This window comes from Athene cunicularia (assembly GCF_003259725.1).
Source record: "Athene cunicularia isolate RWA chromosome 28 unlocalized genomic scaffold, athCun1 chr28_part2, whole genome shotgun sequence".
In the NCBI taxonomy this organism is placed as follows: Eukaryota; Metazoa; Chordata; class Aves; order Strigiformes; family Strigidae; genus Athene; species Athene cunicularia.
Genome location: NW_020799140.1, coordinates 1,522,974 through 1,539,053, shown reverse-complemented (window position 1 = coordinate 1,539,053; position 16,080 = coordinate 1,522,974). Strand labels below are relative to the sequence as shown.

The 16,080-nt window shown below is 48.7% G+C and overlaps 2 protein-coding genes across 2 annotated transcripts in view; both read right to left on the bottom strand.

Annotated features, from left to right (window-relative positions):
• LOC113489451 (mucin-16-like) overlaps nucleotides 1–8,499 on the bottom strand; it is a 10,823-nt gene extending 2,324 nt beyond the window's left edge. The window contains exons 1-19 of the mRNA XM_026865154.1: nucleotides 8,489–8,499; nucleotides 7,880–8,052; nucleotides 7,259–7,285; nucleotides 6,839–6,897; nucleotides 6,669–6,736; nucleotides 6,282–6,454; nucleotides 6,001–6,027; nucleotides 5,631–5,779; nucleotides 5,480–5,547; nucleotides 4,973–5,145; nucleotides 4,406–4,432; nucleotides 4,080–4,222; nucleotides 3,892–3,959; nucleotides 3,384–3,556; nucleotides 2,911–3,074; nucleotides 2,095–2,162; nucleotides 1,272–1,426; nucleotides 579–742; nucleotides 418–482 (exon numbers count right to left, since the gene is read on the bottom strand). Of these exons, the coding sequence (XP_026720955.1) occupies nucleotides 418–482; nucleotides 579–742; nucleotides 1,272–1,426; nucleotides 2,095–2,162; nucleotides 2,911–3,074; nucleotides 3,384–3,556; nucleotides 3,892–3,959; nucleotides 4,080–4,222; nucleotides 4,406–4,432; nucleotides 4,973–5,145; nucleotides 5,480–5,547; nucleotides 5,631–5,779; nucleotides 6,001–6,027; nucleotides 6,282–6,454; nucleotides 6,669–6,736; nucleotides 6,839–6,897; nucleotides 7,259–7,285; nucleotides 7,880–8,052; nucleotides 8,489–8,499 (1,955 nt within the window). The remainder of the gene's footprint in view (nucleotides 1–417; nucleotides 483–578; nucleotides 743–1,271; nucleotides 1,427–2,094; nucleotides 2,163–2,910; nucleotides 3,075–3,383; nucleotides 3,557–3,891; nucleotides 3,960–4,079; nucleotides 4,223–4,405; nucleotides 4,433–4,972; nucleotides 5,146–5,479; nucleotides 5,548–5,630; nucleotides 5,780–6,000; nucleotides 6,028–6,281; nucleotides 6,455–6,668; nucleotides 6,737–6,838; nucleotides 6,898–7,258; nucleotides 7,286–7,879; nucleotides 8,053–8,488) is intronic.
• Nucleotides 8,500–8,551: 52 nt separating this feature from the next.
• On the bottom strand, nucleotides 8,552–13,555 carry LOC113489450 (mucin-16-like). Its single transcript, XM_026865153.1, has 14 exons — nucleotides 13,525–13,555; nucleotides 12,953–13,095; nucleotides 12,778–12,845; nucleotides 12,187–12,359; nucleotides 12,052–12,078; nucleotides 11,655–11,797; nucleotides 11,480–11,547; nucleotides 10,888–11,060; nucleotides 10,743–10,769; nucleotides 10,346–10,488; nucleotides 10,171–10,238; nucleotides 9,579–9,751; nucleotides 9,446–9,472; nucleotides 8,552–8,556 (listed from the first exon to the last, which is right to left on the bottom strand). The coding sequence occupies exons 1-14, from the start codon at nucleotides 13,553–13,555 to the stop codon at nucleotides 8,552–8,554; spliced, it is 1,269 nt and encodes a 422-aa protein (XP_026720954.1).
• Between the last annotated feature and the right edge of the window lie 2,525 nt (nucleotides 13,556–16,080).

The window sequence follows — 16,080 nt, the reverse complement described above, 5'->3', positions numbered from 1 at the left end:
ATTTTTTAATTTTTTTTTTTTTTTTTTTTTAATTGCTCCAAAGAGGTGTTGGAGAAGACACACACAAGTAGATTTTGTTTTCAGGCTCGTCAGTTCTAATGATTGTTTTGATAATATGGTTCAGTGGAGTTTTAGCTTATTTGAATAAGCTAAAAGAGAGAATGAATCCGTTTGTTTTACTCTGGAATTGTTTATGCATGAAAATAGCTTTGCTAGCATGGAAACAAAACCAACTCTCATTTGGACAGAAACCTTTTGTGGTAAAGGCAAAACTGACTGAGAGTGAGTGAAGGTGCCTCCGATGTGTCATCCGGAGCACAAAGGTTGGCAACGAGGCATAAACACCGTGCTGAGGCTCCGAATGCCTTTTCTGCTAACTGGGGACTCAAGAAAAAACACTTCCAAAGCAGGACTTACCCAAAGCTCTCAAGAGTACAGCCAGCAAAGTAGTCCTTCAGGCTGCTAGTTCTGAATACATCAAGCTGATGGGAAGAAAGAAAAACAATTGAGGAAAAATGGGTAAATTTAATGCATCCTTAATTTGGGCAGGGAATTCAAGCTAGTGCTGTTAGGTTTACCTCTTTCTCAATTTTCTCTTTGTTCACTTGGTACATCTGTGACCTGGGGTCCTGCAGTTCTGGGGAGTAGGGGAGGTTGGAGATTCTGAAATTTAATCTGAAGTTTTCTTGCCCAGACTTGAGGGGTGTTTGGTAAGTTGCTGCCTCAACTGCTAGTTCCAAGCCTGGAAATTGAGAGGAAAAGTCAGGATAAATTCTAGCAGAGAGGAACAGAGGTCCTTCTAACAAGCAGCACTGACCTGCAGACTTTTAGCTAGGAAAACTTGAAGTCTTAATAGATTAACAGAAATTTGAGTTGCACTAGGATCCGACAGCAAATTCCCAGTCTACCCTTTCGATCAGTCCTTCAGCAAAAGGAGGCCACTCATCTCCTTGGGAAGTTGTACATTTGAAAAAAAGCTAAAAGTCTGTTTATCTCTAAATGCTTGAAGTTACAGTGAGTAGTTACCACTTCATTTTCTTATTATTTAATACTGAGTAACACCTTAAGTCACTGAGGACTAAAGGGCTACACTGAGCCAGACTGAACGTGGCAAAGGACTGTCCCAGCTCTGACCTGAGTGATTCAACTTGATAACAGATTTATTTCCACACACACATCCCCTCTGATAGACCAGAGGTTGGGGAATTCTGAGTACGCCATAGCAAAGATCTGCGTGGAAACCGGGCAGCTGTGATTTGAGCTCTACATACTGTCGACGGAGAATCCCTGCAGCTGGTAACTGCTTCCCAGCCACAGTCCGGTTGCATTTGAAGTCCCATCCTGAAAGGCCCGTTCAACCGCAGCCTGGTTGATGCTGGGCTCTGGCTGGAAGAAGCACTTGCAGTCAACCACTATGGAGCCAGCCCTGTGGACAGAGAAACAGAGGTTCTGAGATAAACAGGCTGATGATCATAAAACTTCTTCATGTGGGAAATTTTCCTGAGGGTTTCCTGCTATTCTGAGCGTTGTTTTAAGCTGATGTGGTGCTATTGAGATGTAGAACAGGCTGGTTTGGACTTTTCCTTTGGACAGGGACATGAAATACCACTAGGTTATACTGCACGCATACAGTGACGGATCAGCACTTAAAAAAAAAAAAAAAAAATAGCTTTTGCCCCGTGTGAGGGTCCCTTGTCCGAGCCTCTTTTCATCTGGAGTAGGACACTACTGAAGCCCACATTTAAAACTCGGTGGAGTCCAAGTCAAGAGGAGGAGTGCAGAGGTTGCAGGGTCACCAGCAGTCCTCATTAAGAGGATGGCAACGAGTAATTACGGGGCTATTCAGAGACCTAAGGGTGCCTTACAGAAATCCTGCCTGAGACTGAGGAAAATGTCAGTCCATACTAGGTCGGAAAATATTCAAACTGATGAATTCTGGGAAACCGAGAAGTGGCCTCTTAAGGCATAAACTAAACCATTTCCAAGATGTGAATGGGGAGGAGGAATTCTGCAGGAGACAACGACACTTGGCCACTGGGGAACGGTGCCGGGGTGGGGCAGCCCTTCAAACAAAACCAGATTGTGATCACAGACCTCAGCCTTGTGACGCTGCAGTTCAGGAACTGGTCTCGCAGGTTGCTCTGAAGGTACAGTTGATTCATCTGAAATAAAAATGTCATGTTAAATATTAATGAGTTCTGGAGCTCCTAGTAGATGCTTCAGGGCAGCAGGAGGGCTTCTAACTTTGGAGAAACACCAGACTTTTTTTTTTTTTTCCCCTAGTTGAGGAAGTTGGTTTTTACTTCAGAATGTGCCTTCTGGTGATGAAGTCTGACTTCCATCTTGGCAAGCCTTTCTTATCTGAGCAAGCTGCCAGTGATAAACAGCACAATCTGCTGACTGACAGCTGTCATCTTGGTCCACATTTCAGAGACAGCGCAGACTCGGAACTCGAATTGCGGAACGTTACGGCTTCATCTAAAAATCAAACCCCACCCAATTAGGGCTTTAGTGGGTTGATACGTTGGCGGATTGGTGCTGAAGAGGACGCGTTGCATTCTCAGCAGTGAATTACGATGTGCTGACCTCCGAGCTGGCAGAGATGTGTGCACACTTCCAGCGATGGACTGAAATGCCGAGTGACTGCATTTAACCGATGACCTAAACCTCTTGCATTTTGCAGCGCATGTCTTTGGCTGGAGATAATTTTTAAAGGCCACATGTAACATAGCAAAATCTAAAGTGATTCAAAGGACAATCTCATCTTTTAGAGCAGAAATTTTTGTTTCCAAATGTTGATTTTTTAATTTTTTTTTTTTTTTTTTTTAATTAAGGCATAAATCTACAGCAGTTGTTGCAAAAAAATTGACCAGTGGAGACACGATGGCATTTGAGCTGCAGCTCCTTTACCTTGTTACTGATGCTTTCCACTGCTGCTTTGTATTCTGGAGACTGAGGGTCTGGGTTAGTTAGATTTTCATTGATTATTTTAAAGCTCAATCTGTAGCCCAATTTGGTTGAAGCTTCAGTCAAGACAGGCTTTCTGTTGATAGCTGAGTCTGTGAGGGGGAAACCTAAATAAAAATGGCAGAGTTCATTTAGTTTTGCATTCATTCTATCCCTACCACAAAAGCAATATCGGTATGCCCCTGTTTACATTATATAATGTAACAATGAAATTCTCCAGGAATTTGCATTGATTTAAAGGACGGAATTGCTCCTAGAATGGCAATATCATGCTGAATTGGTTTTATCATAGGGTCAAAACCTACAGAATATTAACAGACCAACGGGGAAGCTCAATTCCCAGTGGAGTGGAGGAATGAGGAGTGATCTCCAAGTGATCCCAAAGTCATGCCTTGATACTGTTCATGGATGCTTACCGTCGACACACAGGCTGTTCTTCTCTAAGCTGTAGTGCCCTAGTTTGGTGACACCCTCTGTCATGATGCTCAGCTCATAATAAACCTTTTCTCTGTCAAACCTGGCAAGGCTGACGTCGTTTTTGTAGCTGCAGACGGCATCTACGCCTGTGTCATCTCTGTCTCTCCCAGACCTAAGTAAAAATGTCAGAAATGTTCTTTAGGACACTGTCAATGCTTACAGAACATCCTGTGTAATTCGAACGACTAGGAATGACAGGCTATCGGTGCAACTGGGCTCCTACATCTTTCGGCAGATTCTCAAGAATTATGGCAATGACATTCAGATACCAAAATGATTTTACCCTCAAGAAGATCATGAATGGACAGGGAGGTGTCACTGGCTTCTGTTTTCTGGCATCAGAACAATTATGATAATGTACATGCAAATTTAAGGTGTATGAGGTGCAAATATAAGGTGTATAAGAGCAGATCAAGAAACGGTTAATTGGACTTTCAGGAATCTTACCTGAATCTCATCACTTTACATCCTGTGTAGGCAGAGCTTATGCTGCTTCTTTTGAAAAGAGGGTCAATCTGTCAAAAAAAAAAAAAAAAAAGTACAATTGAGAACTTGAAAGCATGTCCTGCGTTTCATGCAGGCAGGTTAAGATCACCACCATACCAGAAAATGGGCAGAACTAGAGCCGGACTTACATAATAGTTGATAACTTTCGCTGTGGAAATGAATTTCTGGGAACTTGGTGCCTCCAGATCTGCAGTGTGCTGGAGGTTGGTCAAGGTGAAATTAAGTGTGAAGTGCCTGAATGTTGGGCTTGGCGCAGTAGTTATGCTCAGGGCTATAATCAAAGAGGAGAAGGATTATGATTTTACTGTTTAAAAAAAAGCTATCTTTGCTTTCAAAGACATTCTCAACCCTAGCACACTTCAAGGCTATTCTGAAGCATCTCTTCCCCTCTTATTTTCTGAGTGCATCAATCCTTTGATAGCTTTCCATGGAATGAGCTTGGCAAAACACTTACGTGATCTCTCAAGTGGTTTGTTGTAACCTGAAAAGGAAATGCAAGAGAAACATTATGTAAGAGAACTATACACTTAAGAGAATGAAAGAGGAGAGGAGATGATTAAATGGATGACTTGGGAATGAATCATCCGAACCAGTCCCCGAGGGTGTGAATCTATTAAACAAACAACCTACTGCTTTAAGCAGAACAATGTCCTTATTATAATAGTGAAGGCTACAGGGAGAAAATACGTGTGACACTGTTTAAATGAAATACTGGCGGAATAGAAATCAGGTAAAAATGTTCATATGCAGGTGAATGACTGAGGCCAAGACTAAAATTAAGTCACTCTTCAAAGTAATACAGAAATTAAAATCTTCCAAAATGTCTATGTGAAAATGTTCTTGGAAGCATTCATTTAATCTCATGCGTGTAAGTTGTGCAGTAAACTTCAGTGGGACCACCTTAAGGTAATGATTTTGGGTTTGGTTTGGTTTTTTTTTTAGTATTGAAATGGTCCCTAAGTCCTGACATGGTCCCAAACTGCTCTAGTGTCTGGAGGAATGAGAAAGTCAAGCACTTTACCATTAATATAGAGGCTCTTGCTGTCCAGGTTATAGATTCCTAATTTGGTGATGCTGTTTGTCATGCTCCTTAGTTCTTGGTAAACCTTAGCTTGGTCAAACTTGGGCACTTGGGAGCCATTTCCATAGCTGCAGATGGTGTCTACTCCTGTGTTATCCCTGTTCTTCACTGACCTGAGGAATTGAATATCATGAAGCTTCTGTTAGTTATTCCAAAAATCTAATTTTTTCTGATGTGATTAAAAAAAAAAAAAAACAACAAACCAAAACCATAACTATTAAAATCTGTTCACAGTTCTCAGAAGAACTGCAGAAATTACCGAGGTATGGTATTACAAAGAAAAAGGCTTTGTAAGATAAGGACCATACAAAAGCGCATAGAAGCTTTATTATAATGATACTGGCTTCTTGAAAAAAAAAGGAAAAGAACCGTTATTAAAGTGCCAGTCAAACATAATGAAAACCATTTGCTAAAGCTCAACGTTAATCTTTCAGCTATATTACTCACCTGAATCCTATTACTTTGCAGCCAGTGAAATAGGGGCCAATGCTGCTCTTCCGAAGCAGGCTGGCAATCTGCAAAGGGAAGGTCTTTGTGAGCACGGGAAACCCAAAATAACTGGGTGATTTCGGTGAAAAGCAATGTGACTTCGGCTTACATAATGTTGCATTATTTTCTCGGTAGAATTGAATTTAGCAGAATTTGGCGTCCCTAGGTCTGTTGTGAATCTGAGGTTGGTGATTGTGAAGTTCAGTGTGAATTGCTCTTTTACCGGTCCCGGGCTTTGTGTGGTGGTTGGCTTCGCCACTGTGAGAACGAAAATTGCACAGACAACATAAGAACAGGATCTCTGTAAGACTTAGTACCGTTATTATTTATCTTTACATTTAGAGCAGAAAAACATATTAACGTGATCACACACTTAAGACACTTTGCGATCTTCTGAGCATTGCCAAATCAGCGGGAAACAAAATCAACTTAATGCCTTTGAGTAGCTTTAACGTGTATTTGTTTTTAAATATACTTACATGACGGACCATGCGGTTCATTGTAATCTGAAAAACAAATGGACAATGATTAGGAATATTGTCCCAGAATGTCTCAGCGGGGCTAAACACATGTTTTTTATTACAAAAGGTTCAGGATCGTGGTTACTAAATTCATGACCGTTTTAACTTAATGACTCTGGCAGTTCTTTGCCCTCTACTTTTCGTTAGCTGTTCTGAGAGGTGTGTTTGATCCTCTTCATTCTCATTTCAAAGTAGTCTGTGTAAATGTAAGGGATAACGCCTCGAGGTGGTCTCGTTACCATTAATGTAGAGGCTCTGGCTGTCAAGGCTGTAGTGTCCCAGCTTGGTGATACCACTCGTCATATTGCTCAGCTCTTGGTAAACTACCACTCTGTTGAACCGGGGACCTGAAGGCTCATCTCTGTAGCTGCAGATGGCATCTACTCCCGTGTCACCCCTGTCCTTCTTTGACCTAGGAAACGAGGCATCGGTTTAGGGTGTTTTACCGTTATTGAGAAATCCATCTTAAATTTTAGTATATGACCAAAGAGGTAGATAAGAAAACCACTCAGAGGCATTTACCGCGATGTAAGAAACACCGCTCAGGGATGTGTGGAATGCTGAGAAATAGGAAGCAACTTTCAAAGAAGCAGGTCACGCAGACTTTTCCCAGACATGGCTCTTACCTGAATGCCCTAACTTTGCAGCCAATATAAGCAGGGCCGATGCTGCTTTTCTGGAGTAAAGCGTCAACCTAGAAATTTAATAACAATATTTAAGTAAAATGTCATGGCAAAGGTAGGAGATTAGAGATATTAAAAGAACTGTGCCCAAGCAGGGCGTTTGCCAGACTTACGTAATGGTACATGACTTTTTCTGTTGACTTGAATTTTTTAGAATTTGGCATCATCAGATCTGCAGTGAACTGGAGGTTGGTTAGAGTGAAATTCAGTGTGAAGTTCCTTACTGCTGGTGACAGAGGTTGTGTACTTTGATTGACAGCTGTAATGAGCAAGGCAAATTATTGCTTGAAAATACAGTTTATCATCACCATCATCATCAACCCTAGAGGAAACACTATGAGAAAAATTCTCAGATATTCTAGCTGGCTTCAGGGTTATAGCAACTGCAGCTCCTTAACCGGCACCCAAATTCTCTTAACCCTGCTTTAATAAGTGTAGCAGCGCTGTTGGCTGGTTAGTGTAACCTTCTTTTCTGGCTACTGCTAATTAGCAAAGTCTTCTTGCCCTTTCAGTTGTAATTTAAAGGTACTTACATAGTTTAGGCTGCAGTTCATTGTAACCTGTGGGGGGAAGAAAAAGGACAGCATCTGAGAAACTGGTTTAGATTTTGGGAGGTCTGGCACACCTCCTGGTAGAATACAGAACTTGAATTCTTTTTGTCCGAGAGATCCTGTGTACACATTTACTACGAAAGACTGATTTGATGACTCTCTAGGTATAAACGCCCATTTATACTTTTCTTAGAGATCAGCGCACAGAATTGTCCCATCCCTTGGGATGTTGAGAGGGAATTTATCCATTCCCTAAATCCAATTTAACTTCTACATTGACAATTTAAGTATGACTTTTGTCAAGTGGTGTCCAGTTCTAGCGCTGGTCCTCTGCAGGGGAACACATTCCATGGTTCACCGTGAGAGGTCAAACCTTAAATTTTCTGGAGAATGACCTTTGCTGTATTTGGTTGCTTCATTCAAAGGAATAACAAGGTGCAAAGGCTGAGTGACAGTGGCCTCTCCGCTTTGGTTAGCGTTTGCTCTTGCTCTCTCTCTCTCCGCATTTTATGGATTCTGTAGTTATGTAGTAACTCATTTCCTCCTAAAATCAAATCAGCAGTCGGGAGAGTATTCCCTCCTGACATCAGCTCAGACACTTACCACTAACATAAAAACTTTCTGCATCCAGCCTGTAGGGTCCTAGCTCAGTGCAGCTGGCTGTCATCTTGCTGAGCTCACGATAAACCTTGATTCGGTCAAATTCAGGGGTGGTGGCATTGGTGCTGTATGTGCAGACTGCATCCATGGCAGTGCCCTCTCTGTTCTTCACAGGCCTGAAAAACCACGCACGTTTACAGGGCTGAGTGACATTTCTGTGCATTGCTTGCACGCTACGATGGAATTGGATTTCCCCTTAAAATACTGTGAAATAATGTTATTACATGAACGAAGGCTCTCAGATTCTGGAAATTTAGTATTATGCTGGTTTCTACAATTGGAACAGCACTCTTATGATCTAAATGAAATTCAAAATTGGTGAAATCAGTGCAAGCATAATCAGAAGAAATTATGTAGCGACCACCCCATCACAAGGGATCATAAAGGAGGTGTAATTCTACTCAGGAGTCTGGAATTTTACAGTCTCTACCAGGCTAGGAGGAAACCAAATCAGGAAGGAATTAAATCAAAGGGAAGATTTCTGCACAATCCTGTTGTCAGCCAAAATTTGAATTGCCCTTGTCTTCTATAACACTTCTAGGATGTGCCTACCTTAGTGCCATGATTGCACATCCAGCGTAAGCAGGGCTAATGCTGCTGTTCTTGAGCACATGATCAAGCTGCCAAGAAAAAAAGCCAGTTGAAAAGTCACAGTGAATAAATAATAAAACCAACAAGAACATAGATACAAGAGGAACCTGACTGACACTCACCAAGTACATCAGAGTTTTTTTTGTAGCAATGAAACTTTTAGAATTTGGATTCCCTAACGCCGGTGTGTAACGGAGATTAGTCACAGTGAAGTTCACTGTGAAATGCCCCTCTCTTGCAAGGGGGGGAGATGAAGATGCTGCTGCTGCAAGAAAAGCACAAAATTTGTTGCAACGAGAAAAGAAATATTCATAAACCTGCTAAAGCCACAGATAAAGAAACTCGTGTCAGTTGGAATGGATGGGAACGATACAAGACAGCTCAGTATGGGACGATGGTCCCAGCAAGAGTGTAGAACATGCATATGTGGAGCAGATGAGGGCTCTCCAGCTCATCTAGATGCTAGAGAAGGCCAGTCACAGCTGAGCAGGCTGTAAACAGGTGCCAGACCACTTCATATGAGGAGCTGAGATTAACTCCATCTCTCCTTTTATCCCGGAGTGTACAAAGCCTGATGTCATTTAACCGCACTGGCCTGATGGTCTAGCTTAGCTAACCACAGATTCTTTTCACTTGTTGTGTTGCTGTTGGAAAAGACGGAAATGCATGTGAACACCAGTTACCCGCGAGCCTTCCCGCAGTGCAATACGGGGCTCCTGGAAACGGGTCTCCTCTGACCTCCTATGTAATCCTAAACTAATTCAAATATCTCAGGAGACGTTGATCCCAATGCTGCTGAGTAGTTAAATACGCTTACGGGGTATTTGTCCCTGACACCCAGACCCCTCCAGATGGGACAAGCCCCCCACGAGGCACTTGCTGCCTTCTGAGCCCAGCCCGCTCCTACAAGGGACTCACCGGTCAGGGCTGTCTGTTCGTTGTAACCTGGAAAGAGACAGACAGAGGGTCATGAGCTGTCGCTGGGGATGGGGCAGGGTGGGGAAGGCTGCCCCGGGACAGCCAAGGCGGCAGCGAGAGCAGCATCAGTCACCGTTGACGTAGAGGCTGTCCCTGTCCAGGCGGTAAGGGCCCAGCTGCGTGGTGCCCCTGGTCCTGTTGGTCACTTCGCGGTAAAGGCCCACCCTGTCCAAGGGCGGGGCGGAGGGCTCCTTCCTGTAGGTGCAGACGGCGTCCACCCCCGTGTTGTCCCCTTGCCTCACGGGCCTGGAAAAGACAGAGCCGTGCCTGAGCACCCCTCCTCTGCGTCCTGGCGCTGCGAGGTCACGTTTTGGGGCACCGTGAGCTGTCCCTGCACAGGAGGTAAGCTGGGCCTTCCCAGCCTGTGCGTGTGTGGTGGCCGGTCACTGCTCTCCTGCCCCCACTAACGCCCTGCGGTTGCTGAAGTAGCACGGGGCCAGGCAGCTATTGAGAATAGACCCAGGGCTGGGCTGTCCATGCCCTGAGGTGAGAGAGCTGGCAGCGAGGTCAGGCCATAAGGAATGAGGGCATCAGGCAGGGGACCCCGAGACAGGAGTTTGTCAGGGAGAAGATCCTCCACATTTAGTTTTGGCAGCAGCGGGGCATGGCAGAGTGATAGGAGGCATCATGGGGCCTGAAAAAGGACAGTCACGCAGGAACCGTACCTGAAGGCTGTGGTTTCACACCCGAGGAAAGCGGGGCCAATGCTGCTTTCCTTCAGAAGGCGGTCAAGCTGCCAAGGAGAGAGGGTGCGAGGTTAAACCCAGGGCCTCTCCTTGCACTCCCCCAAGTCGAGGGGGCTACAGGAGCATGGCCATTGCTGTGCGATGGGCCACTTACCAAGGTGACCATGACTCTCCGTGTGGCGTTGAACTTTGCCGAGTTGGGAGTCGCCAGATCGGAAATGTAGGGAAGGTTGGTGGCGGTGAAGTTGATGGTGAAATGCTGGAGGGCTGCAGCGGTCGTTGGTGGGTGGGTGGGAGCTGCAAGAAACACAGATGGGGAGTGACGGGGTGCACGATCCAGGCGGTCAAGGCTCTCTCTGGGTGGACAGAGGCATCGGTCTCCTGACAGCCACCCCCTCATTGCGGCACTCGCATCAGTGAGGAAGGCTGACAGGCTCCCTGCTTCTGCCAGGGATCAGGATTCCTGTCCCCCAGCCACTTCTGCCTGGGACAAGCCCCCCACGAGGCACTTGCTGCCTTCTGAGCCCAGCCCGCTCCTACAAGGGACTCACTGGTCAGGACTGTCTGTTCGTTGTAGCCTGGAATGAGACAGAGAGAGACAGAGAGAGATGGTCATGAGCTGTCGCTGGGGATGGGGCAGGGTGGGGAAGGCTGCCCCGGGACAGCCAAGGCGGCAGCGAGAGCAGCATCAGTCACCGTTGACGTAGAGGCTGTCCCTGTCCAGGCGGTAAGGGCCCAGCTGCGTGGTGCCCCTGGTCCTGTTGGTCACTTCGCGGTAAAGGCCCACCCTGTCCAAGGGCGGGGCGGAGGGCTCCTTCCTGTAGGTGCAGACGGCGTCCACCCCCGTGTTGTCCCCTTGCCTCACGGGCCTGGAAAAGACAGAGCCGTGCCTGAGCACCCCTCCTCTGCGTCCTGGTGCTGCGAGGTCACGTTTTGGGGCACCGTGAGCTGTCCCTGCACAGGAGGTAAGCTGGGCCTTCCCAACCTGTGCGTGTGTGGTGGCCGGTCACTGCTCTCCTGCCCCCACTAACGCCCTGCGGTTGCTGAAGTAGCACGGGGCCAGGCAGCTATTGAGAATAGACCCAGGGCTGGGCTGTCCATGCCCTGAGGTGAGAGAGCTGGCAGCGAGGTCAGGCCATAAGGAATGAGGGCATCAGGCAGGGGACCCCGAGACAGGAGTTTGTCAGGGAGAAGATCCTCCACATTTAGTTTTGGCAGCAGCGGGGCATGGCAGAGTGATAGGAGGCATCATGGGGCCTGAAAAAGGACAGTCACGCAGGAACCGTACCTGAAGGCTGTGGTTTCACACCCGAGGAAAGCGGGGCCAATGCTGCTTTCCTTCAGAAGGCGGTCAAGCTGCCAAGGAGAGAGGGTGCGAGGTTAAACCCAGGGCCTCTCCTTGCACTCCCCCAAGTCGAGGGGGCTACAGGAGCATGGCCATTGCTGTGCGATGGGCCACTTACCAAGGTGACCATGACTCTCCGTGTGGCGTTGAACTTTGCCGAGTTGGGAGTCGCCAGATCGGAACTGTAGGGAAGGTTGGTGGCGGTGAAGTTGATGGTGAAATGCTGGAGGGCTGCAGCGGTCGTTGGTGGGTGGGTGGGAGCTGCAAGAAACACAGATGGGGAGTGACGGGGTGCACGATCCAGGCGGTCAAGGCTCTCTCTGGGTGGACAGAGGCATCGGTCTCCTGACAGCCACCCCCTCATTGCGGCACTCGCATCAGTGAGGAAGGCTGACAGGCTCCCTGCTTCTGCCAGGGATCAGGATTCCTGTCCCCCAGCCACTTCTGCCTGGGACAAGCCCCCCACGAGGCACTTGCTGCCTTCTGAGCCCAGCCCGCTCCTACAAGGGACTCACCGGTCAGGACTGTCTGTTCGTTGTAACCTGGAAAGAGACAGAGAGAGATGGTCATGAGCTGTCGCTGGGGATGGGGCAGGGTGGGGAAGGCTGCCCCGGGACAGCCAAGGCGGCAGCGAGAGCAGCATCAGTCACCGTTGACGTAGAGGCTGTCCCTGTCCAGGCGGTAAGGGCCCAGCTGCGTGGTGCCCCTGGTCCTGTTGGTCACTTCGCGGTAAAGGCCCACCCTGTCCAAGGGCGGGGCGGAGGGCTCCTTCCTGTAGGTGCAGACGGCGTCCACCCCCGTGTTGTCCCCTTGCCTCACGGGCCTGGAAAAGACAGAGCCGTGCCTGAGCACCCCTCCTCTGCGCCCTGGCGCTGCGAGGTCACGTTTTGGGGCACCGTGAGCTGTCCCTGCACAGGAGGTAAGCTGGGCCTTCCCAGCCTGTGCGTGTGTGGTGACGGCCACTGCTCTCCTGCCCCCACTAACGCCCTGGGGTTGCTGGGGAAGCACAAGGCCAGGCAGGTATGGAGAATTCTCTCAGGGATACGCTAGCCATGCCTTGAGGCGAGAGGGCCGGCAGCAAGGTCAGGCCCTGAGACAGAAGAGTATCAGGGAGTGTGCTCTGAGGCAGGAGTTTGTCAGGGAGAAGATCCTCCAGCTTTAGTTCTGGCAGCAGCAGGGCATGGGAGCGTGACAGGTGCCATCATGGGGCCTGAAAAAGGACAGTCACGCAGGAACCGTACCTGAAGGCTGTGGTTTCACACCCGAGGAAAGCGGGGCCAATGCTGCTTTCCTTCAGAAGGCGGTCAAGCTGCCAAGGAGAGAGGGTGCGAGGTTAAACCCAGGGCCTCTCCTTGCACTCCCCCAAGTCGAGGGGGCTACAGGAGCATGGCCATTGCTGTGCGATGGGCCACTTACCAAGGTGACCATGACTCTCCGTGTGGCGTTGAACTTTGCCGAGTTGGGAGTCACCAGATCGGAACTGTAGGGAAGGTTGGTGGCGGTGAAGTTGATGGTGAAATGCTGGAGGGCTGCAGCGGTCATTGGTGGGTGGGTGGGAGCTGCAAGAAACACAGATGGGGAGTGACGGGGTGCACGATCCAGGCGGTCAAGGCTCTCTCTGGGTGGACAGAGGCATCAGATTATTGAAGCCACTCCTCTTATTTTCACCGTTTTTAATGTGTATTGTCACTACCAAAATTTTAATATAAACATTAATTTAATCTTTCTGAGGTCTAACAAATGACATATATTCTTAATTTGGTAATATATTTCTAACTGTAATGTGTTCTTGCACATGATTATATAGGTTCCAAATACTTTTGATAAAAGGATTGTTATATATCATGTTAGTGAATATTAAAATAAAGAGATGTAGGGATCCTCTGTGATGGAGAAGAGGGCACTGTTGATATGGAGGCCTGACTCGCATATTTGAAAACAAGTGGATCTTGTCAGAAGAACAGAGGGGGGTACAGGTGTATTCATACCTTGGGAAGTGATCTGGAGGGACACACTCATTTTCAGAGCCGAGGTGGTGGCAGGAGGTGGGCTTGTCCCAGGAGCAGAGGAGGGTGTTTCTGCAAGGAGCGTGGTGGAAGAGGCTGTTACCACCGTAGCTGTGGTGATGGCAACAGTAGGAGTGGGTGTTCCACCAGTGCTGGAAGTGATTGCGGTGCTTGTTTCAACAGCTGGCGTGGTAGTTTCTGCTCCTGAGGAGAAGAGTGTGGAAGTTGTCTCCAGAGTAGACAGTTGTGTTTGCTTGGAGGAGGCTGAAGGTGTCGTCTCAAGTGTGGTGGTGGACTGGGCAGCCGTGCTGGAGGGTTCCTCCATAGTGGAGAAGGGCACAGTTGTTGCCCCGACGGTTGACTTGCCTGCAGCGGTAGCGATGGAGGCTGTCAGCAGAGTGGAGGGTGGTGGTGGTGTGGGCAGAGTGGAGGAGGTGTTCTCCACAGCCGCGCTCATTTCCATAGCCGAGGTGGTGGCAGGAGGTGGGCTTGTCCCAGGAGCAGAGGAGGGTGTTTCTGCAAGGAGCGTGGTGCGAGAGGCTGTTACCACAGCAGCAGTGGTGATGGCAACATTAGGGGTGGGTGACCCACCAGTGCTGGAAGTGAGTTCAGTGGCTGTTTCAACAGCTGGTGTGCTAGTTTCTCCTCCTAAGGAGAGGAGTGTGGAGGTTGTCTCCAGAGTAGACAATTGTGTTTGCTTGGAGGAGGCTGAAGCTGTCGTCTCAAGAGTGGTTGTGGACTGGGCAGCCGTGCTGGAGGGTTCCTCCGTGGTGGAGAAGAGCACAGTTGTTTCCCCGAAGGTTGATTTGCCTGCACTGGTACCAGTGGAGGCTGTCAAGAGTGTGGAGGTGGGTGGTGGTGTGGTCAGAGTGGAGGAGGTGTTCTCCACAGCCGCGCTCATTATCAGAGCCGAGGTGGTGGCAGGAGGTGGGCTTGTCCCAGGAGCAGAGGAGGGTGTTTCTCCAAGGAGCGTTGTGGAAGAGGCTGTTACCACCGTAGCTGTGGTGATGGCAAGAGTAGGAGTGGGTGTCCCACCAGTGCTGGAATCGACTGCGATGGTTGATTCAACAGCTGGTGTGCTAGTTTCTGCTCCTGAGGAGAGGAGTGTGGAGGTTGTCTCCAGAGTAGACAATTGTGTTTGCTTGGAGGAGGCTGAAGGTGTCGTCTCAAGAGTGGTTGTGGACTGGACAGCCGTGCTGGAGGGTTCCTCCATGGTGGAGAAGAGCACAGTTGTTGCCTCGATGGGTGATTTGCCTTCAGCGGTAGCAGCGGAGACTGTCAGCAGAGTGGAGGTGGGTGGTGGTGTGGTCAGAGTGGAGGAGGTGTTCTCCAAAGCCGAGCTCATTTTCAGAGCCGAGGTGGTGGCAGGAGGTGGGCTTGTCCCAGGAGCAGAGGAGGGTGTTTCTGCAAGGAGCGTGGTGCGAGAGGCTGTTACCTCTGCAGATTTGGTGATGGCAAGAGTAGGAGTGGGTGTCCCACCAGTGCTGGAATTGACTGCGGTGGTTGTTTCAACAACTGCTGGTGTGCTAGTTTCTGCTCCTGAGGAGAGGAGTGTGGAGGTTGTCTCCAGAGTAGACAATTGTGTTTGCTTGGAGGAGGCTGAAGGTGTCGTCTCAAGAGTGGTTGTGGCCTGGGCAGCCGTGCTGGAGGGTTCCTCCATGGTGGAGAAAAGCACAGTTGTTGCCTCGATGGTTGACTTGCCTGCAGTGGTAGCAGTGGAGGCTGTCAGGAGAGTGGAGGTGGGTGGTCGTGTAGTGAGAGTGGAGGAGGTGTTCTCCACAGCCGAGCTCATTTTAAGAGCCAAGGTGGTGGCAGGAGGTGAGCTTGTCCCAGGAGAAGAGGAGGGTGTCCCAGAGTCAGAGGAGGGTGTTTCTGCAAGGAGCGTTGTGGAAGAGGCTGTTACCTCTGCAGATTTGGTGATGGCAACAGCAGGAATGGGTGTTCCACCAGTGCTGGAAGTGACTGCGGTGGTTGTTTCAACAGCTGGTGTGCTAGTTTCTGCTCCTGAGGAGAGGAGTGTGGAGGTTGTCTCCAGAGTAGACAATTGTGTTTGCTTGGAGGAGGCTGAAGGTGTCGTCTCAAGAGTGTTTGTGGCCTGGGCAGCCGGGCTGGAGGGTTCCTCCGTGGTGGAGAAGGGCACAGTTGTTGCCTGGAGGGTTGAATTACCTGTAGCGGTAGCAGTGGAGGCTGTCAGCAGAGTGGATTTGGGTGGTGGTGTGGTCAGAGAGGAGGAGGTGTTCTCCACAGCCGCGCTCATTTTCAGAGCCAAGGTGGTGGCAGGAGGTGGGCTTGTCCCAGAGTCAGAGGAGGGTGTTTCTGCAAGGAGCGTTGTGGAAGAGGCTGTTACCTCTGCAGATTTGGTGATGGCAACAGCAGGAATGGGTGTTCCACCAGTGCTGGAAGTGACTGCGGTGGTTGTTTCAACAGCTGGTGTGCTAGTTTCTGCTCCTGAGGAGAGGAGTGTGGAGGTTGTCTCCAGAGTAGACAATTGTGTTTGCTTGGAGGAGGCTGAAGGTGTCGTCTCAAGAGTGTTTGTGG